Source organism: Lathamus discolor, chromosome 2, assembly GCF_037157495.1.
Source record: "Lathamus discolor isolate bLatDis1 chromosome 2, bLatDis1.hap1, whole genome shotgun sequence".
NCBI classification, from domain to species: domain Eukaryota; kingdom Metazoa; phylum Chordata; class Aves; order Psittaciformes; family Psittacidae; genus Lathamus; species Lathamus discolor.
The window spans coordinates 111,862,591-111,880,830 of record NC_088885.1 but is presented as its reverse complement, the minus strand read 5'-3'; the positions used below and the strand labels follow the sequence as shown (position 1 = coordinate 111,880,830).

At 42.8% G+C, this 18,240-nt stretch overlaps 1 protein-coding gene across 3 annotated transcripts in view; it reads right to left on the bottom strand.

Annotated features, from left to right (window-relative positions):
- Positions 1-18,240, bottom strand: part of CABLES1 (Cdk5 and Abl enzyme substrate 1) — a 71,461-nt gene that overhangs the window by 30,846 nt on the left and 22,375 nt on the right. For all 3 annotated transcript variants that reach the window (XR_010610162.1, XM_065668118.1, XM_065668117.1), the window contains exons 2-3: positions 5,161-5,232; positions 2,569-2,661 (exon numbers count right to left, since the gene is read on the bottom strand). Coding sequence is in view for 2 of the 3 variants with exons in the window: in XM_065668118.1 (XP_065524190.1) it covers positions 2,569-2,661; positions 5,161-5,232 (165 nt within the window). In the remaining variant the exon portion in view is untranslated. The remainder of the gene's footprint in view (positions 1-2,568; positions 2,662-5,160; positions 5,233-18,240) is intronic.

Here is an 18,240-nt window from a genome sequence, read left to right as displayed (position 1 = left end):
AAACTTCCCCTGTTTAAGTTTTAACCTGTTACCCCTTGTCCTGTCTCTACAGTCCCTAATGAATAGTCCATCCCCAGCATGCCCATAGCCCCCCTTCAGATACTGGAAGGCTGCTATTTTAACCACAGCCAGTCCGACCTTGCCATTGGACCACCAAAGGCTGGACCCAGAGCATCACTGCTCCCCATGTACCATTCCCAGGGCTGAGAGAGCAAAAGCATTCAGTGCCACAGGACAAGGACATGTCACTTTGCAAGCTGAGAGCCACAAATAAGGGCAGCCAGCTGAGGGGGGAGCCCTGAGCTACCTACCACACTGCAGTTTGCTGTGACACTCATAGTCACAAGCCAGTGAAACAATTACTGAAAGCACTAGCCATTTTAATGCCCAGCTATCAAATTCACCACTCAGAAATATGTTCTGTATAGATGGTTTCAAAGCTGGTTCCTCAAGTTAAGTAAAAATCTAACATGCTGCAACAGAAGGGTCAGAGGTTTCACAGAGAACCCAACTCCAGTCTGGTTCAGTAGCCGCATCCTGCATGACCATGCATGAGCCACCTGGGATGAAGGCCTGGGCATGGGAAGGAGCCCTAGGAGGGTTTTCTATCCATTGCAATAACTACGTCCCTCTTTGTCACAGGGAACGGGGGAGGACACCAACTTTAAAGGTCTTAACATACTCAGAAACTGTTGATTTTACAATGAACACATGAAGTGGATCCAATGCCTGTTATTTTCCCACTAATTTGAATGTCTACAACAGAACCCAGACCCCTCAGAAAAAACGGGTATGAGCTCAGATTACTTACTGCTAGACTGAGCTGGCCACACAGGCAACACAAAGCGTTGACTTTGCATTTTATTTTTAGCTAATATTGCTGTGGTTCTTTGTCCGTAGGACAAAAAGCATTTTCAGAACTGTGTACCTTATTCTTACTGTGTCTGTGGTCCAGATAAAGAGATCTTTATTATGATTATGGAAATGTTCTGCAAAACTGTGCTGATGAAGATAAGCCAGCAGAATAACAGAAGCTTACTCACTATTTTCTCAGCAAACGATCTATGAATTAAGATAAAATGCTGCAAATATCCTACAAATATTTTTTCTCAAAATATGGAGAAAACAGTTTACAAATCAAATATTTATTCATTTTTTCACAGGTGATAGTCCTATCAAATTTATGCATGTATTTTATCTACGCATCTCAGAAAGCACTCGTTAACTGTGGAATTTGCATAATACCTTATGAATAAGTATTTTTTGCCATAAGAAATTCCCAGAGCACACATCTGTTATGCATAAACCAGACTAAAATTAGAGGTCTGTTTTTCAGTGTTTGATTCCACATGTATTTATTGTAAAGACAATGATCAGCTGCCAGCTAGACAGTAGTCAAGTCAACAGCTCTTCATGTGTTTGTTTGCTACAAAAGCTGTTTCTAAAAAGCTGCCATCCTCAGAGCCACCTTTGGAGCCACAGTATTTCTGTTGATTACTACCTTTCACTGCATTTAATTGTCTGTATGAGAATAAACATGAGGAAAATTTTGCTCGAGCCAAGTAACACCTACCAGAATTCAACTCATAAAACCTGTGGTTCAATGTGATGTCAGAATTTCTATTGACCTGGTTCCACATTTGATGGAAACCATAGGCACAAATCAGTCCACAGGAATGTACGCTGTTCTCACCCACTGCAGTTTTATAAGAACAGGCATATGCAAGGGTCAGCTCTCAGTGGGACTACACGTGGTCTCTAAGCAACCTCTTCAGATAACCTATTTCAAACCTTTCATGTTTGGGAGGGCAAGAATGAAATCATGAGGCACACAGGGAAAAACACCAGAGAGGGCAGCTGTCTTCTTTATAAGCAGGGAGGAGCTAGTTTCACTTCTGAGCTGGATGCTACTGCAATAAAGAACCTATTTTGCTGATGGGAACATCACAACAGGCGCCATGCCTCTGCTGTAAGGGAAGCTCTGTCTGGCCATAGACGTCAGGTCTGACTGTCAGGTCAGATGGTGCCTATGGCAGCAGTGCACATCCCAGCTCAGGCTGCACCCCTCACACACCCAATGGCAGCCACTCTGCCCGCCTTGAAGACATGGATCCCATTCCTCACCTTGCCACAATCATCCCTACCTGTGTGCTTACCAACCAGCACTTTGTACCCAACTGATACATGTTGAAGTATCATTCAGCCATTGCTAAACTTGACCCAGCAGGTTTGGCCATGTGTCCCTCTCACACTTTGCACTACCCTTGAAGAAATGCAACCAGATTATGCCTAGTTTACTCCAACAGCAACACAGATTTTCCTTTTATACAGCTTGTTTGTATTAAGGAGACACAGGTCTTAAAAACGCATGGGCTAGCACTTCCATTGACTCGTGCTTCACTCAAGGAAGCATGCACTGCAGCCTGCACCTTCACAGGCTATTTTAAAGGCCATTACTATGTATGTGGCAAGTGGCATTGGCACACTGCTCTTGCACAGGGATGCTGACCCTGCCCTTCCCCTCACACCCCTTTGCCTTTGCAGAAGCAGCCTTTGCATGCACAGTACCTGCCGTTTCTGGTATCGTGCTGCCGCATGTTCTTGATAAAATGAACCTTCTTAAAGTTCTTTGGTCTGGGTGATCCTGAGAGTGTCCGACATCTGAAAAATAAATCAGTTGGAGGGAGAGGGGAGGGACGAAGAAAAAGTGCTCAGTTCCCTGCTGTACGGCCAAGAAGCCTACACAAAGGCAGGAAGGAAAGACGAGACAAATGATTCAAGTCACCCCATGTTAGGAATGGGCAAGAACAATAAAGACAATAAGTCTGGAAACGTGACAGCTCAAATAAAAAAAAAGATATTTGAAATAATAATAAGAAAAGGCAACACCCTCCCTCCCCCCCCATGCAAAAAAAAAAAGCATAATAAAAAAATCTGAGCAAAATAAAACTTCCTGTAATCTGCCGTGACAGCTCAGCCAACGCTTTCAGAGGAAAAAACAAATTAAACCAAAATCTGGTAAATATGTGATTTTCCCACTCACACCAACCCTAAACTTTTGTGTCCTGTCCTCCTCAGCTATTGGTAAAGGAGCTACTGAGCAAAGCTCTTTCTTCTTTTAACTTTAGAAAGATTTAAAATCTCTAATTTGAAAGGATAATTCCTATTTGCTTTGAACTCTAAATATTAATTTTCATGTTCCTGACAGCATACAAACCAACTGAAAATGAAATAAATTACCTCAGGAAAAAAAATACCACTCTTCTTAACATTAATCCTTAAATCTATTTTACATCTGAACATACTTTTTAAATCGCAGTTACAGAAAGAAATAGCCGGAGGGAGGAGAGATGAGACAAACAGCAATATTCCCCACCCCCTTCCAGCCTTGCTCTTTTTAATCAGCTAAAACCACAGCACATGTGAAAGCTTTCTCTGTTTCATCTCCATGCTGTTTTGTTACAAGGCATGGCATGGCGCACAGACACTGGAGATAACTGCGCACTGCCTGGCCAGGGCTGCTGCATCCTCCATGGGAGCTAAGGGACAGGCACAGAACTATAGGATGGTTTGGGTTTGAAGGGACCTTAAAGGTCATCCAGTTCCAACTCCCCTGCTATGGGCAGGGACACCTTCCACTGGACCAGGTTACTCAAAGCCCCATCCAACTGGGCCTTGAACACTGCCAGGGATGGGGCAGCCACAGCTTCTCTGGGTAACCTGTGCCAGTGCCTCAGCACCCTCATAGTGAAGAATTTCTTCTTTCTTTACTAAGTACAAGCAATCCTCAAAAAAGCAGGTATCAAATGCACTACCAGCACACGGGACCACCACAGTACCTCTGTATTGAGCCTCCTTAACCTACTTTTCCCATCCTCTCCTATGCACTGGCAGCGTTCACCAGCTTCCCAAGCTCAAGAGGTCCTTTTGTTTGACTGAAATGACAGACCACTGGTCCCAAGCCACCAGGGACTGCCAGTTCCTATTGTACCAAATGCCACCACTGTGCACAGGCACACATCACTTGGCCATTTCTGCCTTCCTCCTGCTAGTAAAATCCTTGAGATCCCCTCGCCCTCTGTTTGCAATTAGCCTTGTTAGCTTTTCACGGGAAAATACTGTCAAGAGAGAGGATCCACCACCAATTCTGCAAATTAGCAAGTAAAATACTGCCTCGCAAACCACACTTTGTTTGTATCTTTTGCCAATTATACGTGTTTGAATAATTTATGAGAATGCTTCATAACATGCTGGTAAGCATTCAATGGTAAGCTTTGTAAAAATAATCAAGCCTTGGTAACAGGCCAGTTGGTACAGCCTCTGCTATTAAGTCTTTGCTTTGAGGTGTGGAAGAGACAGCCGATCTGCATGTGGATAAACAACGTCATAGGCTAAGCACTGATATAAACCAGCTGAATTACAGGTCCCAAGATAAAGAGACATTGAAAATTCAGCTGCCCCCTTGCCGAACAGCTGACCTGGAAGCATACCACGCACTGGTCAGATTACTGATCAGCCTGCTTCTGAACTGTTAAACAGTAGTTTCATTTCCCACCACCCCAGAGCATTCCCTCGACTAATTACTGCAGTCCCCATAGAAGCTGTGGTCTCCTGGATGCAGAAGTAAAACCACACTGAAGCTGCTGATATAACAAGGATAGGGGCAGTTTTGTTAGCGAGGTGGCAGTCACAAACATACCTGCCAACATTCAAAGACAGTCATGCTGGTTACCTAAACAAGACCGCATGTGCTGAGAGACCAAACGATAAAAATCCATAAAAAATGAGAATACTAAAAATCCTGGCCTTCAGAAGTTTACTTTATCAAACCAGCTGTACTCACTCGTTAAAGGTACTACTTACATTAGGGGCTAGTTATGTTAGTGACAACTAATCTTTTTTAGTACTTGAATCTGACTTTTAATTTCCTGACATTTTATTTAAATACTGACTTTTTATTTAATAGCCTAAAGCCAGGGAATGTGTAATTTACATCACCTACCACCTTGCAGGGTGCGTGAGCTTTCAATACCTTTCTTTACCCGCTAAGAACATCTTAACACAAACACCCAGCTGCTTTTCAACATGGGAACGGACAGCAGGTCTGTCCATGCATGTGCCTTACAGACAAGTAACCAGAGAGAAAGTGAATAAAAAGACCTCCGCAGTGGGGCATTTTCCTCGATGTCCTCCAGAGTCTCCAGAGAAGATCGCTGGGAGATCAGCCGACGTCTGCAGAGAAAACAGAACACAAAACATCACCACTGGTTAGAGAGCACGAGGAAGTCCTCATAAAGCTCACAAACCATGATTCACTAGCCAACCCATACCTTTGGATATTAATAAATTTTGATCCATTCTGCTTATCTCACTGAATCTATTTGGCGCCAAACCAAACTTACTCCATACAAACTTCTATAGCAAAACAAAGGTTGACACTTCCCAGCAGCTCCTCCTCAGTTCGTGTTTTCAGATTTTCCTTCCTTCAAGGGTTTAACACCAACCTACCACCAGTCCCACATTTGCTGTGGTAGAGTCTGCAATGCTACAAGTACAGTTCTTTGATAAAATAATGAAGACATAGAGCTACAGAGACTGCCTGTCATTTGCAAAGCCACAGGGGACAGTTCTCTTTGCCCCTTGCCCTTTTTGCCAAATAAATGCCGCTCGTTTCTCAGTGATACCCATCTCGTCACTCCACTGAGGAATGACATAAGAGAGGTGAAAGATGACGGAGCTGGCAGCACTAGGCACAAGCCGTCAGTTTCAAAGGAAGCTCTGACCATCCCTGTGAATCGCACAGATGAGTTTAATCCTGCTTTAATCAGTTTTCTATGGCTGAGCCAGATCCCTCCTCCAATTCAGTGAAATGAAGTCAGGAATTCTTAGTATTTCAAGTTTTCTGACTGTTTAGAAAAAAGGCAGGGAAGAAGCCCTGAAACAGGCTTGTGTTTAGCAGCAATTGCTGCTGCACATCCTCCAAACACCCCAAAGGCAGCACAAAATGAGGAGCTGCACCCAGCCCCCCAAATGCCACTGTAAATACAAAACCCAAATGTGTAAGATACAGCCTACATAATAAAAAAATTAATCATCAAAATGACCCTACTGGCAGATGTGAGAGCCAGCTGAGTGAAGGGACCATGCCACAGCACCCACCTAGCACAAGGACTGTCAGAACCCATCACTCCTAGGTGCCACTGCTGAGGTGTACATACCTCACCGGTGATTTTATGAGTATGAACTTAAATAAGTCTCCATAGACTACCACTACTTTTCCCCATTTACCTATTAATAAATATTATTATTTATATGCATATAATATATCCATTATGTTAATAATTATTACTCAATCATCTTTCCCACCAAGCTGCCTTACTGCCTTTATCTGCAAGCAAAGAGTTTCCAGAATCTCAGTGTGTTATGAGTACCTCTATACTTCCAAGGGTGCTCACTGATTTATTCCTAGGCTGTAGTTTCACATTAAATTGTTTTCTCTGATGCCAGTATAAGCAGTTTCTAATCCCTCTTGCAATTTGCTAGCCACTCCCGTTGTGCTGCTACAACTGTTCCTGCAGCCGTGATGCAAATCTGATTACCAGAATGTTTTTTTCAGTTCAAAATAACCCTGAGGCTCAGCAATTCAGTTTACTACTAGTTCAAACACCACATTTCCATTACTAACCCCCAGACAACACATTTCAGGACAGTCTGAATGTGTATGCAGCATTTCGTGTACTTAGAAAATCATGAAAAAAAACCCTCAATTCATAGAGCAACTAAGTGTGAAACATAATCCTCTTAGGAAAATATGCAAACCTAAATCCCCCTCAGGCTTTGTCTAAACTAGAATTTTAGATATGGTGCAAGACAGAAGACACCTTCAAAATGCTAAGAGAAAATAAAGTCTGCATTTCAGGGTGTGCTGAATTTGCTGGGATGGACAAGGAAGAAGAGACCAAGTATCTGTCTCCTGTACCCACAGGTACTCTCTCAGTTCCATTATCAGAAGACACAGAGATGCTCTTACAGGGAGAAACTCAGATCAGGAGGAGCTCCCCCTCCATTTTCAGTTACACTGCCCTATAAACAAAGTTGGAAGGGTCAACTACCAGCACCATTGATGTAGCAGATGATCACTGTTGCTTTTTAGTACATCTTTATATGTCATTAGTTTAATAACATGCTTGAATGATAGTACCCTCCCATCTTGTGGCATTACACCACCAAAAGCATACTTGGCATGTTGTTAGTCTAAGGGATATAAACAACAGTATAACTGTGCCACCTTCTCTGTATTAAATTTATCATATTAGTCACACAGTACTGCCTGTAGATGCCTGTTAGATGTCATAAGGCGCTTGTACACCACCAGATGCATATTCTGGCCACCACTGCAACCCTCCTCCAAGTCTCTCCTCACCCAAAGTTATTTATCATCCTCAATTTCATTGCCAATGGCTTGGCAGAGGTGGGTTTGAAGATCCTACATTTGCATCTGTTACTAAGGCAGATGCACTGGTTGGCTGAAAAACACATAACTGCATTTCATCAGCTGGTCATTCAGTTGCCTGGTGACTGTTCAGATTCCTCTTGCTTTCCTCACTGGTCTCAGCTTCTTAAACTCAGAACCAGGGATCCTGACTCCCGGCTTTTGCTTGCTAACACTGAAGCAACGCTAATAATTGCTGCCACCCCTGTTGGCACTGAAGCTCACAATGATTTTCATCATTAACGATTTTGCAGTATCCTGGGTGCTAACATGGCAAGCGAGTCTTCATGGAGAAGGGGAGAAGCTCTTTGCTCACACGAGCTTGTGAAAGGAGCGCTGATACCTCAGCTCCCTTCCAACCAGTGTGAACATAAGCACGACTCCGGATAAATTCATCCAGGAAGGAAGAAAGCAGATGAGCTCCCCTCTCCCACCAAAATCACCAGCAATGAAGAAGCATGGATCACAAAGAAGCCTGCAGTGATATAAACAGAGGCTGCCCCAGCCCAATCCCCTCCCTGTGCTGGCATCATGAGGGGGAAAATATCCAGTTCAGCATCCAGTCCACCTGAAAACTGCCAAATCGTTCACCTCTTCCCAAAATCGTTAGTTCTAACCGGTTCAGCTCCCTGCACAATCACAGGAGCACCAGTGAGGCAGATCTGCAGCAACTCTGCTGAAATCAGTTCGTGCTTCCTGTACCCTCTTTTCACTGAAGAAACTCAGCCACAGTGAATTATGTGCAACTATTCCACTTTATCTTCAATCTTTATTTTGAGGCCTAATTAAGATGACCTAAATACCAATAGTTTATAAGCTTTCCACAGCTGGATATTATACCAGAAATGCTGGCTAATGAACCTACCTGCTGTGAACCAAGTCACATCCTGTGCCACACACACAGGAAAAACATAATTCTGGAAAAGCAAAGATTTTGAAAGCATGCACCAGGGAATACAAGCAAAACCAGTTTCCCACTGTCTTCACTAAAATTAATCACCTCAACTGGTGTTTAATATTCAGATTAATTTATCATCTTTCCTCAGGCAAGCAGTCAGGGATTGTCTATACAGCTTCTAAAAGGGTTATTGATTTATGTGCTCCAGCAGCTGGTGTATGTAGACACTTGCACTGAAATAAAGTGGTTTATACCACACACCACCATCATTCTTACATAAAGACGTGTTGATACTTACTTAATAATTAAAAATGTCCTATTCCAATAATAATTAGGGGAAAATCCTTCTATTATTAAGGAAGAGTATATGCAGACCAAAACAAAATAGCACTATGTGAATCACACAGGATTCAGGCTTTGGGGTAAGTCTGTAGGCAGATGCATTTTCAACATAAAACGCTTTAAAGCTTGTGCAGAGTAAATGTCAGCCAGTTAACACATGGAACTGCCCTTGACAGCAAAATGAAAGATGTTTCAGTAAAAATGTTTATTTCTCCTAGTTCACAGAATCATAGGCTCATAGAATAGTAAGCCTTGAAAACACTCCTCCTCGTTTAACTACCACATCCGAGTTACGCCAAACACACCCCTCTCCCCAGACCCCCATGCATGCAGAAGAAAGCAGTTCAGCTCTGGGAAGATAATGACCTCCCAGTTCTAACGACCATCAGCTCCTGTAGGACACTGTCAGTCACTGCCTCATGCAATTTAAGGACTTTTTTTTTGTTTTAAAATTATGGAATATCACTTTCCCTTAAACATCTACCTATATTTTTGTTGTATCCTCCTTGTTCCCTGTGCAATTGTTACATGAGCCCAGAAATAACCAATACCCAACAATCAAATTTGAAGCCCAGTTTAAAGAAAGAGACGAAAGAGATATCTGATGCCTTGGTCTTCTAAGCAGCTGTTTTCTGAGATACTCATGACCCTGTCTACATACTGGATTTATCTTTGACCAGCTGTCTGAATCTCTTTGGAAGTTTCTTAAAACCTACATTTCCCCTCTCCAAAGTCAGATTAATACGTGGCTTAACAGCAAGCAGTAAAGTAAAACACAAGGACTAATAAAATAAAGGAGGCCTGTAATCAGAACAGCAAACCGTCAAACTGAGTAGACTGCAAAAAGATTCACCGTAACCAGCCCATCAGTCGGTGGAAAATTATCTTCACTGTCTATTGCTGCAAAATACTCAGCTCAATTATGTTAAACATACAAGATCTTAAGCCCCTCAGACAGGAGGTGATCAAAAAATTAAGCTGTAATCAGAACACTGGCTAAATTCATTCAGGAAGGAAGGAAGCCGATGATAATCCAAGAGATAAGGAAAAATAAATCCATGTGTAATGACTTTCCAGGACAGCTACAAAGCCAGGAAGAAAGGCTGCACTTTAAATACACCTAATTTTTGTGAAAGCTGTGGGTGTATATCTCCTCTGCTTCTGTTAAGATTACAAACCTACAATGGCTGAAGCCAGCATCACAGGTGTCACTGGCTCCCAGAACAAAAGCATCCATCAAGACAAGCTTCTCCACTTTGTCTGGGACAACTGCATCCCTTCAGAGATGCAGTGATGATGGGACATGAGTACTAATCATCTGAACATCTGCAGATTGACTTAACATTGATGGGAGAACTTGGGAGGGCAAACATCTTTCAGCAGCTGAAGACTGCTGGTAGTTCACATCCTTCCTTCAGGTGGCCAGGGAAAATGGATGTGCACCAACAAGAGCCATGGGGCAGAAACATGAGGGTTAGTACCTTCTGTGTGGTCACAACCACGTTTCTAATATTGTGGCTTGGGAGCATCAGAGAAGCACAAGACTGCCTGGCACTTGGAAAATTCTGAATTCCTTATTTTCACAGTACCTTCATCACAAAAAATGTATCCTAAGCTCAGGAAGACTACCCTAGGTATGTACACAAAGGGACTGGAAAGAAAGCCATTATAAGACTTGCAGCAATGGGGAATGAGATCAGGATACTCCAAGGCTTGCCTAGAGGTGTAAGTGGAGTGTTTCCCTCTACCATCCCTCCACCCTTCTGAAAGGTACGGGGTTCAGACTCAAAGAGGAGTGCTTGCTCAAAAGCCAACCTACTGTTGCCCAAAAGCCAACACAGTCTTTTGCAAACATTTCCTGGGGACTTACCAAAATATCTCTGGATATGCAACTCCCACAGGTCTAACCAGGCAGAGTATCACCTTGAGCCTACCTCTAAAGGAACAGCAACCCTAGGACTGTTTTATTCATTGTGCTTTATATTGTGCCCTCCAGCACCAGAATAGTTTGAACAGTAACAAGGAGAGTATGCAATGAGAGTTAAGACCAGGCTTCTAGGTGCTAGAATGCAAAAAAGTCTAAAGTCAATATATGTATTATATTTTACAAGCAAATTTATATACATGGTTTAGTGGTGGACTTGGCAGTCCTGGGTAACGGTTGGACTTAATGATCTCAAAGGTCTTTCCAACCCACTTTATTCTACATATATATATCAACACAATTCTCGTCTGTAGCCCACAACAAACCCCGGCTGTTCAGTATTTCAGTTCTTTCAGCATGTGCTGGCCACAAACACATCTTCCATGCAAGTCTGAGTTTCGAGTAAGGTACATGTACCGTTCTCCTCCCTAACTCCCTTGAAGTTAGCATTTGGGAACAAACAGAAACGCAGCTGCCGGCTGGCTCTCCTGGGCCAGGGGAGCACACAGGCAGCAGACACAGGCAAATGCCCTGTCCCCAGCAGCCCTAGCCCCTTCATCACCCTGGGGAAACAGCTGAATGCCTCTGCCTGAGCTCCCAGGCTAAGCTGCCGTCAATTAATACACTCTTATGAAATACTATACAAGACATCAGCTGTGTACAAATCCCCATTCACTTCCTGACCCCTGACTTCAAGACCCAGCATGAACCCAGATGAAAGACCCACTAATGAGTCACCTCTCGCCCTCCCTCTGAAGCTTTTACTGGGATTCCTATGTCCCAGCTCATTTTCTTCCTATCTTTTGCCAATATCGCAGGAAGACAAACATAGGAAAAACAAACCCTGAGACTCTTAAAAATTGTTATGGAAAACAGAGTTTCCAGGAACTGCCCAAACTGACAGAAAGTGGGTTTTAATTGTATGCTATCATAATTATGCAGCGGAGCCAGTCTCTGCAAAGAACATCAAACTCCATTTAGGACTTCCAAGCTGCACAGTGTATTGGCAAGGCTGCCCACAACAGGAGTTAAAAGCACCTGGCGCACACTCGAAATGGGTTACCTTGTTAATTCAACAGCCCAACCCAAATACACAGGGAGCATACACCAAGAGACCTCCATTTAGCTGTCATCTATGTGTGGGAAGGATGCAAACGTGATTTAAGACCACAGCCTTCTGCAGTGGGCTCTGAAGGAAAGTCTCTGACACAGAAATCCTGAGCTAGCAGGACCCCCGACAACCTGCTTCTCTTGGGATGCGTACTGCAAGGAGAGAGACCTTCAAACCTTAGGCTAGCAATAATTAGGATAAGGACGTGCCTCCTTGATCTCCATCAACCTTTCAGAGGTAAGCAGGAAGATGGGCAGAAAACAAAGGGACAAGGAGAGAGCTATGACATGAACATGCCCTCATGCTAGACTCTTCCCAAACCAGATGTCTCTCCTGCACATGGTATCCTACCTGCATTGCTATCCAACTCGTTCCTCATCCTCCCACAACACCCAAGGCAGAAGCCTCAAAATACACAGCGCTCAAACTGCTGCCTGCTGACCTATCTGCACATAACATCTCAGCATAAAAAATACCTACACTGCCACCCCAAAGGTAGGTTATTTATTTTTTGTAGTGTACAAATCATACTGATGTTAAATACAGGGTACAAACCAAAAGAATTAAGAAAGAATGAAAGACATCAACAGGACGATCCTGAAGTATCCCACTGACCTTTCTGTCAAGTGTGACAATTCAACATAATGCTTTGTTCACAAATTATTATGTAGCTTTACACACGTGATCCTTGAAAGTGCCCACAAAATTCTAGCCCGGCTCTATCCCAATGTCCCAGAGCTCTGGTTGTATCAAATATAAAAACAAGAGTACCAGCAAAGCTAAGAAACAGGGGACTTACACTACGCTTGCGGAGAAGCAAGCTGTTCACTGACAAAACATTTATATAGTGTGAATGTGTATATGCATGTGTGCATAAAAACAGAAGGTATGGTGGAACTAGTTTTAGGGGCTTTTTTAGCATCTTGCACAATTCGTCTTGATGTATTAATTACTGGTCTTGCTAGAAGACATGATTCTGGGAGGAAGTGCATTCAAAACTGGGCATTGATAGGAAATCTCTAGTGAAGGAAAAAAATGCGGTTGAGTCTAAGGAGACTGGAAGAGCGATCACCACATGTTGCTGATTCTGGATGCCCTTTCATTTTTCCTTCCCCAGCTGGATTCCCAATTCACCAAAGATAGATCTTGTTTGAAACCCACCATCTTCCCTCTGCAGGCAGCTGCCTTTGCACCCAGTCCTCCTACTGCTGGCTCTACCAGAGCCATAATGAGGAGCTGCAGCTGCAGTTCAGTAAGATTAGTCTAAAGACAGCAGAACGTTCACAGATTCTGAAAGGCCTAAAATCTCCATCTTCTATTATCAGTAACCAGTGATTTACAGATTCACTGCCTTCACTTTACTGACTCTGCAGCAATGTGATAGCTTTCAGAAGGCTTGTGCGCAGTGATTTATTTTGAGTGTGCCTGCACACTGCCACAGCTGCATTTTTGAGAACAGCCATTACCTCATAACCTAACACATATTATCATGGTATAACATCAATAGGCATCAGCTTAATTAAAGACACTCAAGTCTAGCAAAGGAGCAAACAAGATTAATCATGTGTCCTTATGAAAACAAGGATGCTTGCCAAAGCAGATACAATAGCACTGTAAAGAACATACAAATTCTCCATCTTTATGTCCTTTATCTACAGTAAATCCCCCACCATAATAGCCTTTGCCTGATCAACATTAATCTAACAGATTCTTCATGTGTCATTTCTGCCTGACAAACTGTGTGTTATAAAATGATTGATATTTAGGTCTGTTCAAAAGTAACATTGTTCCTTACAAGTCACATCCTAAGGATACCTATTCCTAAGAAAATAAAGGAAGAATCCAACTTGTAAACCAAGTACTTGAGTAAGACACACTGCAAGACCAGTCCTTAAAGTATCAAATCCCATGATGTTGTACTTCGGAGTAGCCGAAGTTCTGGAATTAAGTAAGAAACCCACTTGCAAGTCAAGGCTATATGCCATAGATACCACGACACACATGCACTGCTAAGTCATCTGAAAAAAAGACTTCAATTCTAGCCTGCATACATGACTATGCAATTAAAACTGCTGCATTTTCCTGTTTGTTTTCCTTATTTCATCTGTGGTATTTCTTAGATTACCTACAGCCAAAGCTTGTATCCCCATCTTGCTTCCAGATGCACATGTTCTATCTGGGAAAACATACTCCCCCATCTTAACATTAGACTTAGAAGAAGAGATCTGAACAGTCACTTGATAAACCTCATTGCTTAAAAAAATGTATCCTAAGCACTGTGAACTGCCTGGATAAAGTTGTTGTGATGGAAAAGATGTGTCCTGCCCCTCTATGTGAGCAGGACACAAATACCAAACCAAACAAGCGAAAGCTAGCATGAGGCATTTCACGCATGACATATGAATGCTGGCACAGGTGGTGGCAATCAGACTATTTACTGATGCACACTTTGGATTTAATTCTGGGCACAGGTGCGACAAATTTCCTCGGGATCAGGCACTTTTCCCACCATCCCCTTACATACCCAAGAATCAATGGCCTCCTTTCCCTGGCCATGCATTGCTAAAGCCCAAGCCAATTCATATGGTTCAGAGAAATCAAATACTGGATAGTTTAGCTAACTAATACAGAGTATACTTTTGGATATCTGGGATAACACAAGACAGTTCAGAGCTATAATTTCAAATATTATTACATCCACAGGGATTAACGCCTTCTTGCCTCACACACAGATAGTTTAGTGTGTTAGTCCACACGCAGACAGCTTAATGCCAAAGATATTTGAGTAAAAAAATATGTATTTACTTAAAATATTGCATTTGTTTATGCCTTACTTACAAACATATTTGCAGTATAACAAGATCCATAACAGGTTAACCATAGAATGGTTTGGGCTGGGAAGGACCTTAAGATCATCTAGTTCCAACCCCATTGCCATGGGCAGGGACACCTCACACTAAACCAGGTCGCCCAAGGCTCTGTCCAACCTGGCCTTAAGCACTGTCAGGGATGGAACATTCACCACTTCCTTGGGCAACCCATTCCAGTGCCTCACCACCCTTACAGTAAAGAACTTCTTCCTTACATCCAATCTAAACTTCCCCTGTTTAAGTTTAAACCCATTACCCCTTGCCCTATAGCTACAGTCCCTGACGCAAGAGTCCCTCTCCAGCATCCTTTAGAACCCCTAATACTGGTAACATGTGGTTCTGCAGCTGTACCATTTGTTCACTGTTGACGTATGGTGATACAGTAGTGTCCAGTATTTAGAGAAGCTTGCCAAAAAGCCTCCCCACCTGTTTTCACAACGGGGACTACCCAGCAGACACCCAAATGAGCTTTTCACTGGCTTGGCAAATGCAACCTGTATGTGCAGGCTGGAGAACTGCCTCTCCCAGGATCAATACTTCCCCAGAAGCATACACCACAACTGGCACAGGCTGGAGGCCAAGAAAGCATCTCCCCTACTCTCTGCTGCGCACAGCCTCTTCCAAGTGCACTGCTCCCACTCACTCACAGGACAAACACTGCTCTACCACCCAGAAAGAGCAGATGTGAAGACCTGAAAGGGTCCCAGATTTACGGCCCTTTAAATTCTTATGTTCCCCACATACTGTCATAAGTGCTGTGTTATCAGATGTACAGAAATACTGCTTATTCTGGTAATCTGAGCAGTCTCCTACTTAGTAAATTACTTGTTTATTAGAGAACTGAATTTTTCTGGGTGCCAACTACTTGGTTGTCCAGCAGATACCCAGAACTGAGATACCAGTTTTCAACCAGTTTTTTGGGGGAAAGAGGGGAGGGAGAAATCCAAGAAATTTGAACAATGCCCTTAACAACATGCTTTTGGCCAGCCCTGAAGCAGTCAAGCAGTTGGACTACATGAGCATTGCAGGTCGCTGGGATATGAAATATTTACTCTGTTTTATCCTAAAAGCAGATTCAACAACACTCCAGAAGCGAGGAAAGCTGCCAGAGCACTCTGCTAGACTGGGTCTACCAATATTTGAGCAATAAAAAGCATCTCATAGTGACAAATCTGGCCCAAAAGGTGAAATTTAGAGGGCTGGTTTAAGACCAGCATTATTAGAAGGCAGCACAAGACCCATATTTCACTTTTACATACTTGGCAAGCTTCCCTGCCTTGGTTCACCCATGTCAGTGCTCTGTGCACTATCTCCACATACAGCCATGCCGTGCCAGAAGAACCAGAGGCAGCAGCTCAGACTGCCCTCTTAAAGCACGCTGATTGCTGCAACAAATAACTCCAGTGATGATTCCTGACATGTTCGGTCTCTCCCCAGCACACCCAAAACATACGTTACATTCATATTATGCAATGAAGAAGGGAAGAGGTTGGCTGACCTAATCCTAATGTCACAGTGACCCACTTCAAATGTTTCTTGAGCCCTTGACCTGATCTAATCTGCAATGCATGTAAGAAAACAAATAGATACAGAAACCATTAATAATATAGCTGCAACCTATCTTCTGGTAGAGATGATTAACTGAGAACAGGTTCACGCCTTGACCTTACCGGAAGTCTGGGAGTTATCCAGCTCTTCTCATCACAAACAAATTGTTAACACAAATGTTATGCTGCTTATGGTGAGCTTATATACCCAGTACATTACCTCGGATGGGGGCCTATATACATAGGAGCTGGGGGCAAAAAGCTAAAAATAACAGTAAAGTTGCAGTTGTTAGTGGATCTCCCACCTCCGCTTCCAAGGCTTAGCAGAGGCAGGGATGGCTTCCAGAGTTCTGTGTTTGATGATGGACCTCCCCTGTTTCAAAAAGGATTGCCATAAGCTTTACCAACAAAGGTTTTAGAAGGGTGTAAGGCACTACTCAACATTTCCAAATCTTCCCAGCAGTCAAAGCAGGCTGCCTGAGCTGCCTATCTCCAAATGCCTGGGAAGCACAGGAGCAAACGACAGCACCAGACGGGAGAAACACCTAACACAGGAACCTGAGCTGATGCCGCCAGTCCTCTCAAAGCTGAGGTGTCATACCCTGACTTAGTATGAATGATTTCCAGGGTCTGGCAGAAGTGTTGTAGTTACAACTGTAGCTATGCTAAGTACAACGTTAGCCAGAGTAACAGACCTTTACATGGCAAATGCCATGACTACACATGCAAAAATTATTTAGCTCTTCTTTAGCTGAGACCTGGAGGTTTTGGGGTATTTTTCCTGGTTGGTGTTTCATTTGTTTGTGTACATGCACTTTTTAGAGTCTTAGTCTGAGAAAGCAAAAATTGATATATTTGATATTTTAGGAATGAATGGTATTTTAGGAATGCCTGAAATGAATTAATCATGTTACCACTTCCTCAGGGTGAGCAGGAATAGGGATAAAACCTATACAGATGTAAGCTAACAAAGATTTCCTGGTTTACTCGTCCTCCCCTTCCTTTCCCTTCTCAATATCACTGCACTTCCACCAGCACTCTTTGAAGACAGGGGGCCAAGACTTTTTCCAGAGCTGCACTATTGCCTAGTCCTCCATCAACCAGTAGCTTTTTCCTGATAACGTAAGGCACTTTGTCATCTGACTCAGTAGAAATTTTAAAGCTCTGCAATGAATTGCAATGAACTTGCAGCTCATTAGCAATGAATTAAGTTGATGAAAGGTTACAAGGAACCAAGGACAATTTTTACAGAGCATCTCCAGGCAGTTTTTCCAGGCCATCAGCTCTCTTTTGCTACCCAAGGAATAGGAGCACATCCTGCACTCTTTAGAAAGTCAACCTCCTCTTTCCCCATGAAAAAAATCACAAAGTATTGCCTAATGAAACACACAAAGAGTCCTTCTCATGCTATGGGAACATAGTCAGGATTCTGCTCACATGTTTTACTCGTGGATGCTTTGATGTAATAGCATGGGAGAGAAATTTTGAAGGATTTACAGATTAATCAGCCAGAGCATCAATGTGGGCTAGGACTGCTAGAAACACACTCCTCTGGGATATTATCGGCAGCTCAACTTACAGCAGATGAAACGAGCACGCTTTGGGAATGCAAATGAATTAGGATGTCACAAAAAAGTAATTCAACTTCGACCAACAGGGCTTTAAATTTGGTTAGTTACCTACAAGGTCTTTATTTAACTGTAAACCTGGCACATTAAATAGTATGATCACCTATTTGGTATTCATTTTGCTGCTACTTTAAAAATTCGGCTTCATAACTCATTCTAACACGTTTTCAGGTCACATCTATAATATATATATGTATCTATGCACTTGCACACTTTCACATGCTCTGTAACAGATTTGAAGAACAGCGGGATCCTTCCTACACATAAAACCAAGGGTAAGATATTAATTCGTATCACCAGTGTGGAAGAGATAAGTGGAACAAGCCTGCTAATTAGTCATGTTCCATTTCAATCCTCAGTAACCACAAAGAGAGCTTGTTTTTTTACTGCAGGCATTGTCTCACATCAAACAATTTGTAGATAAGAAA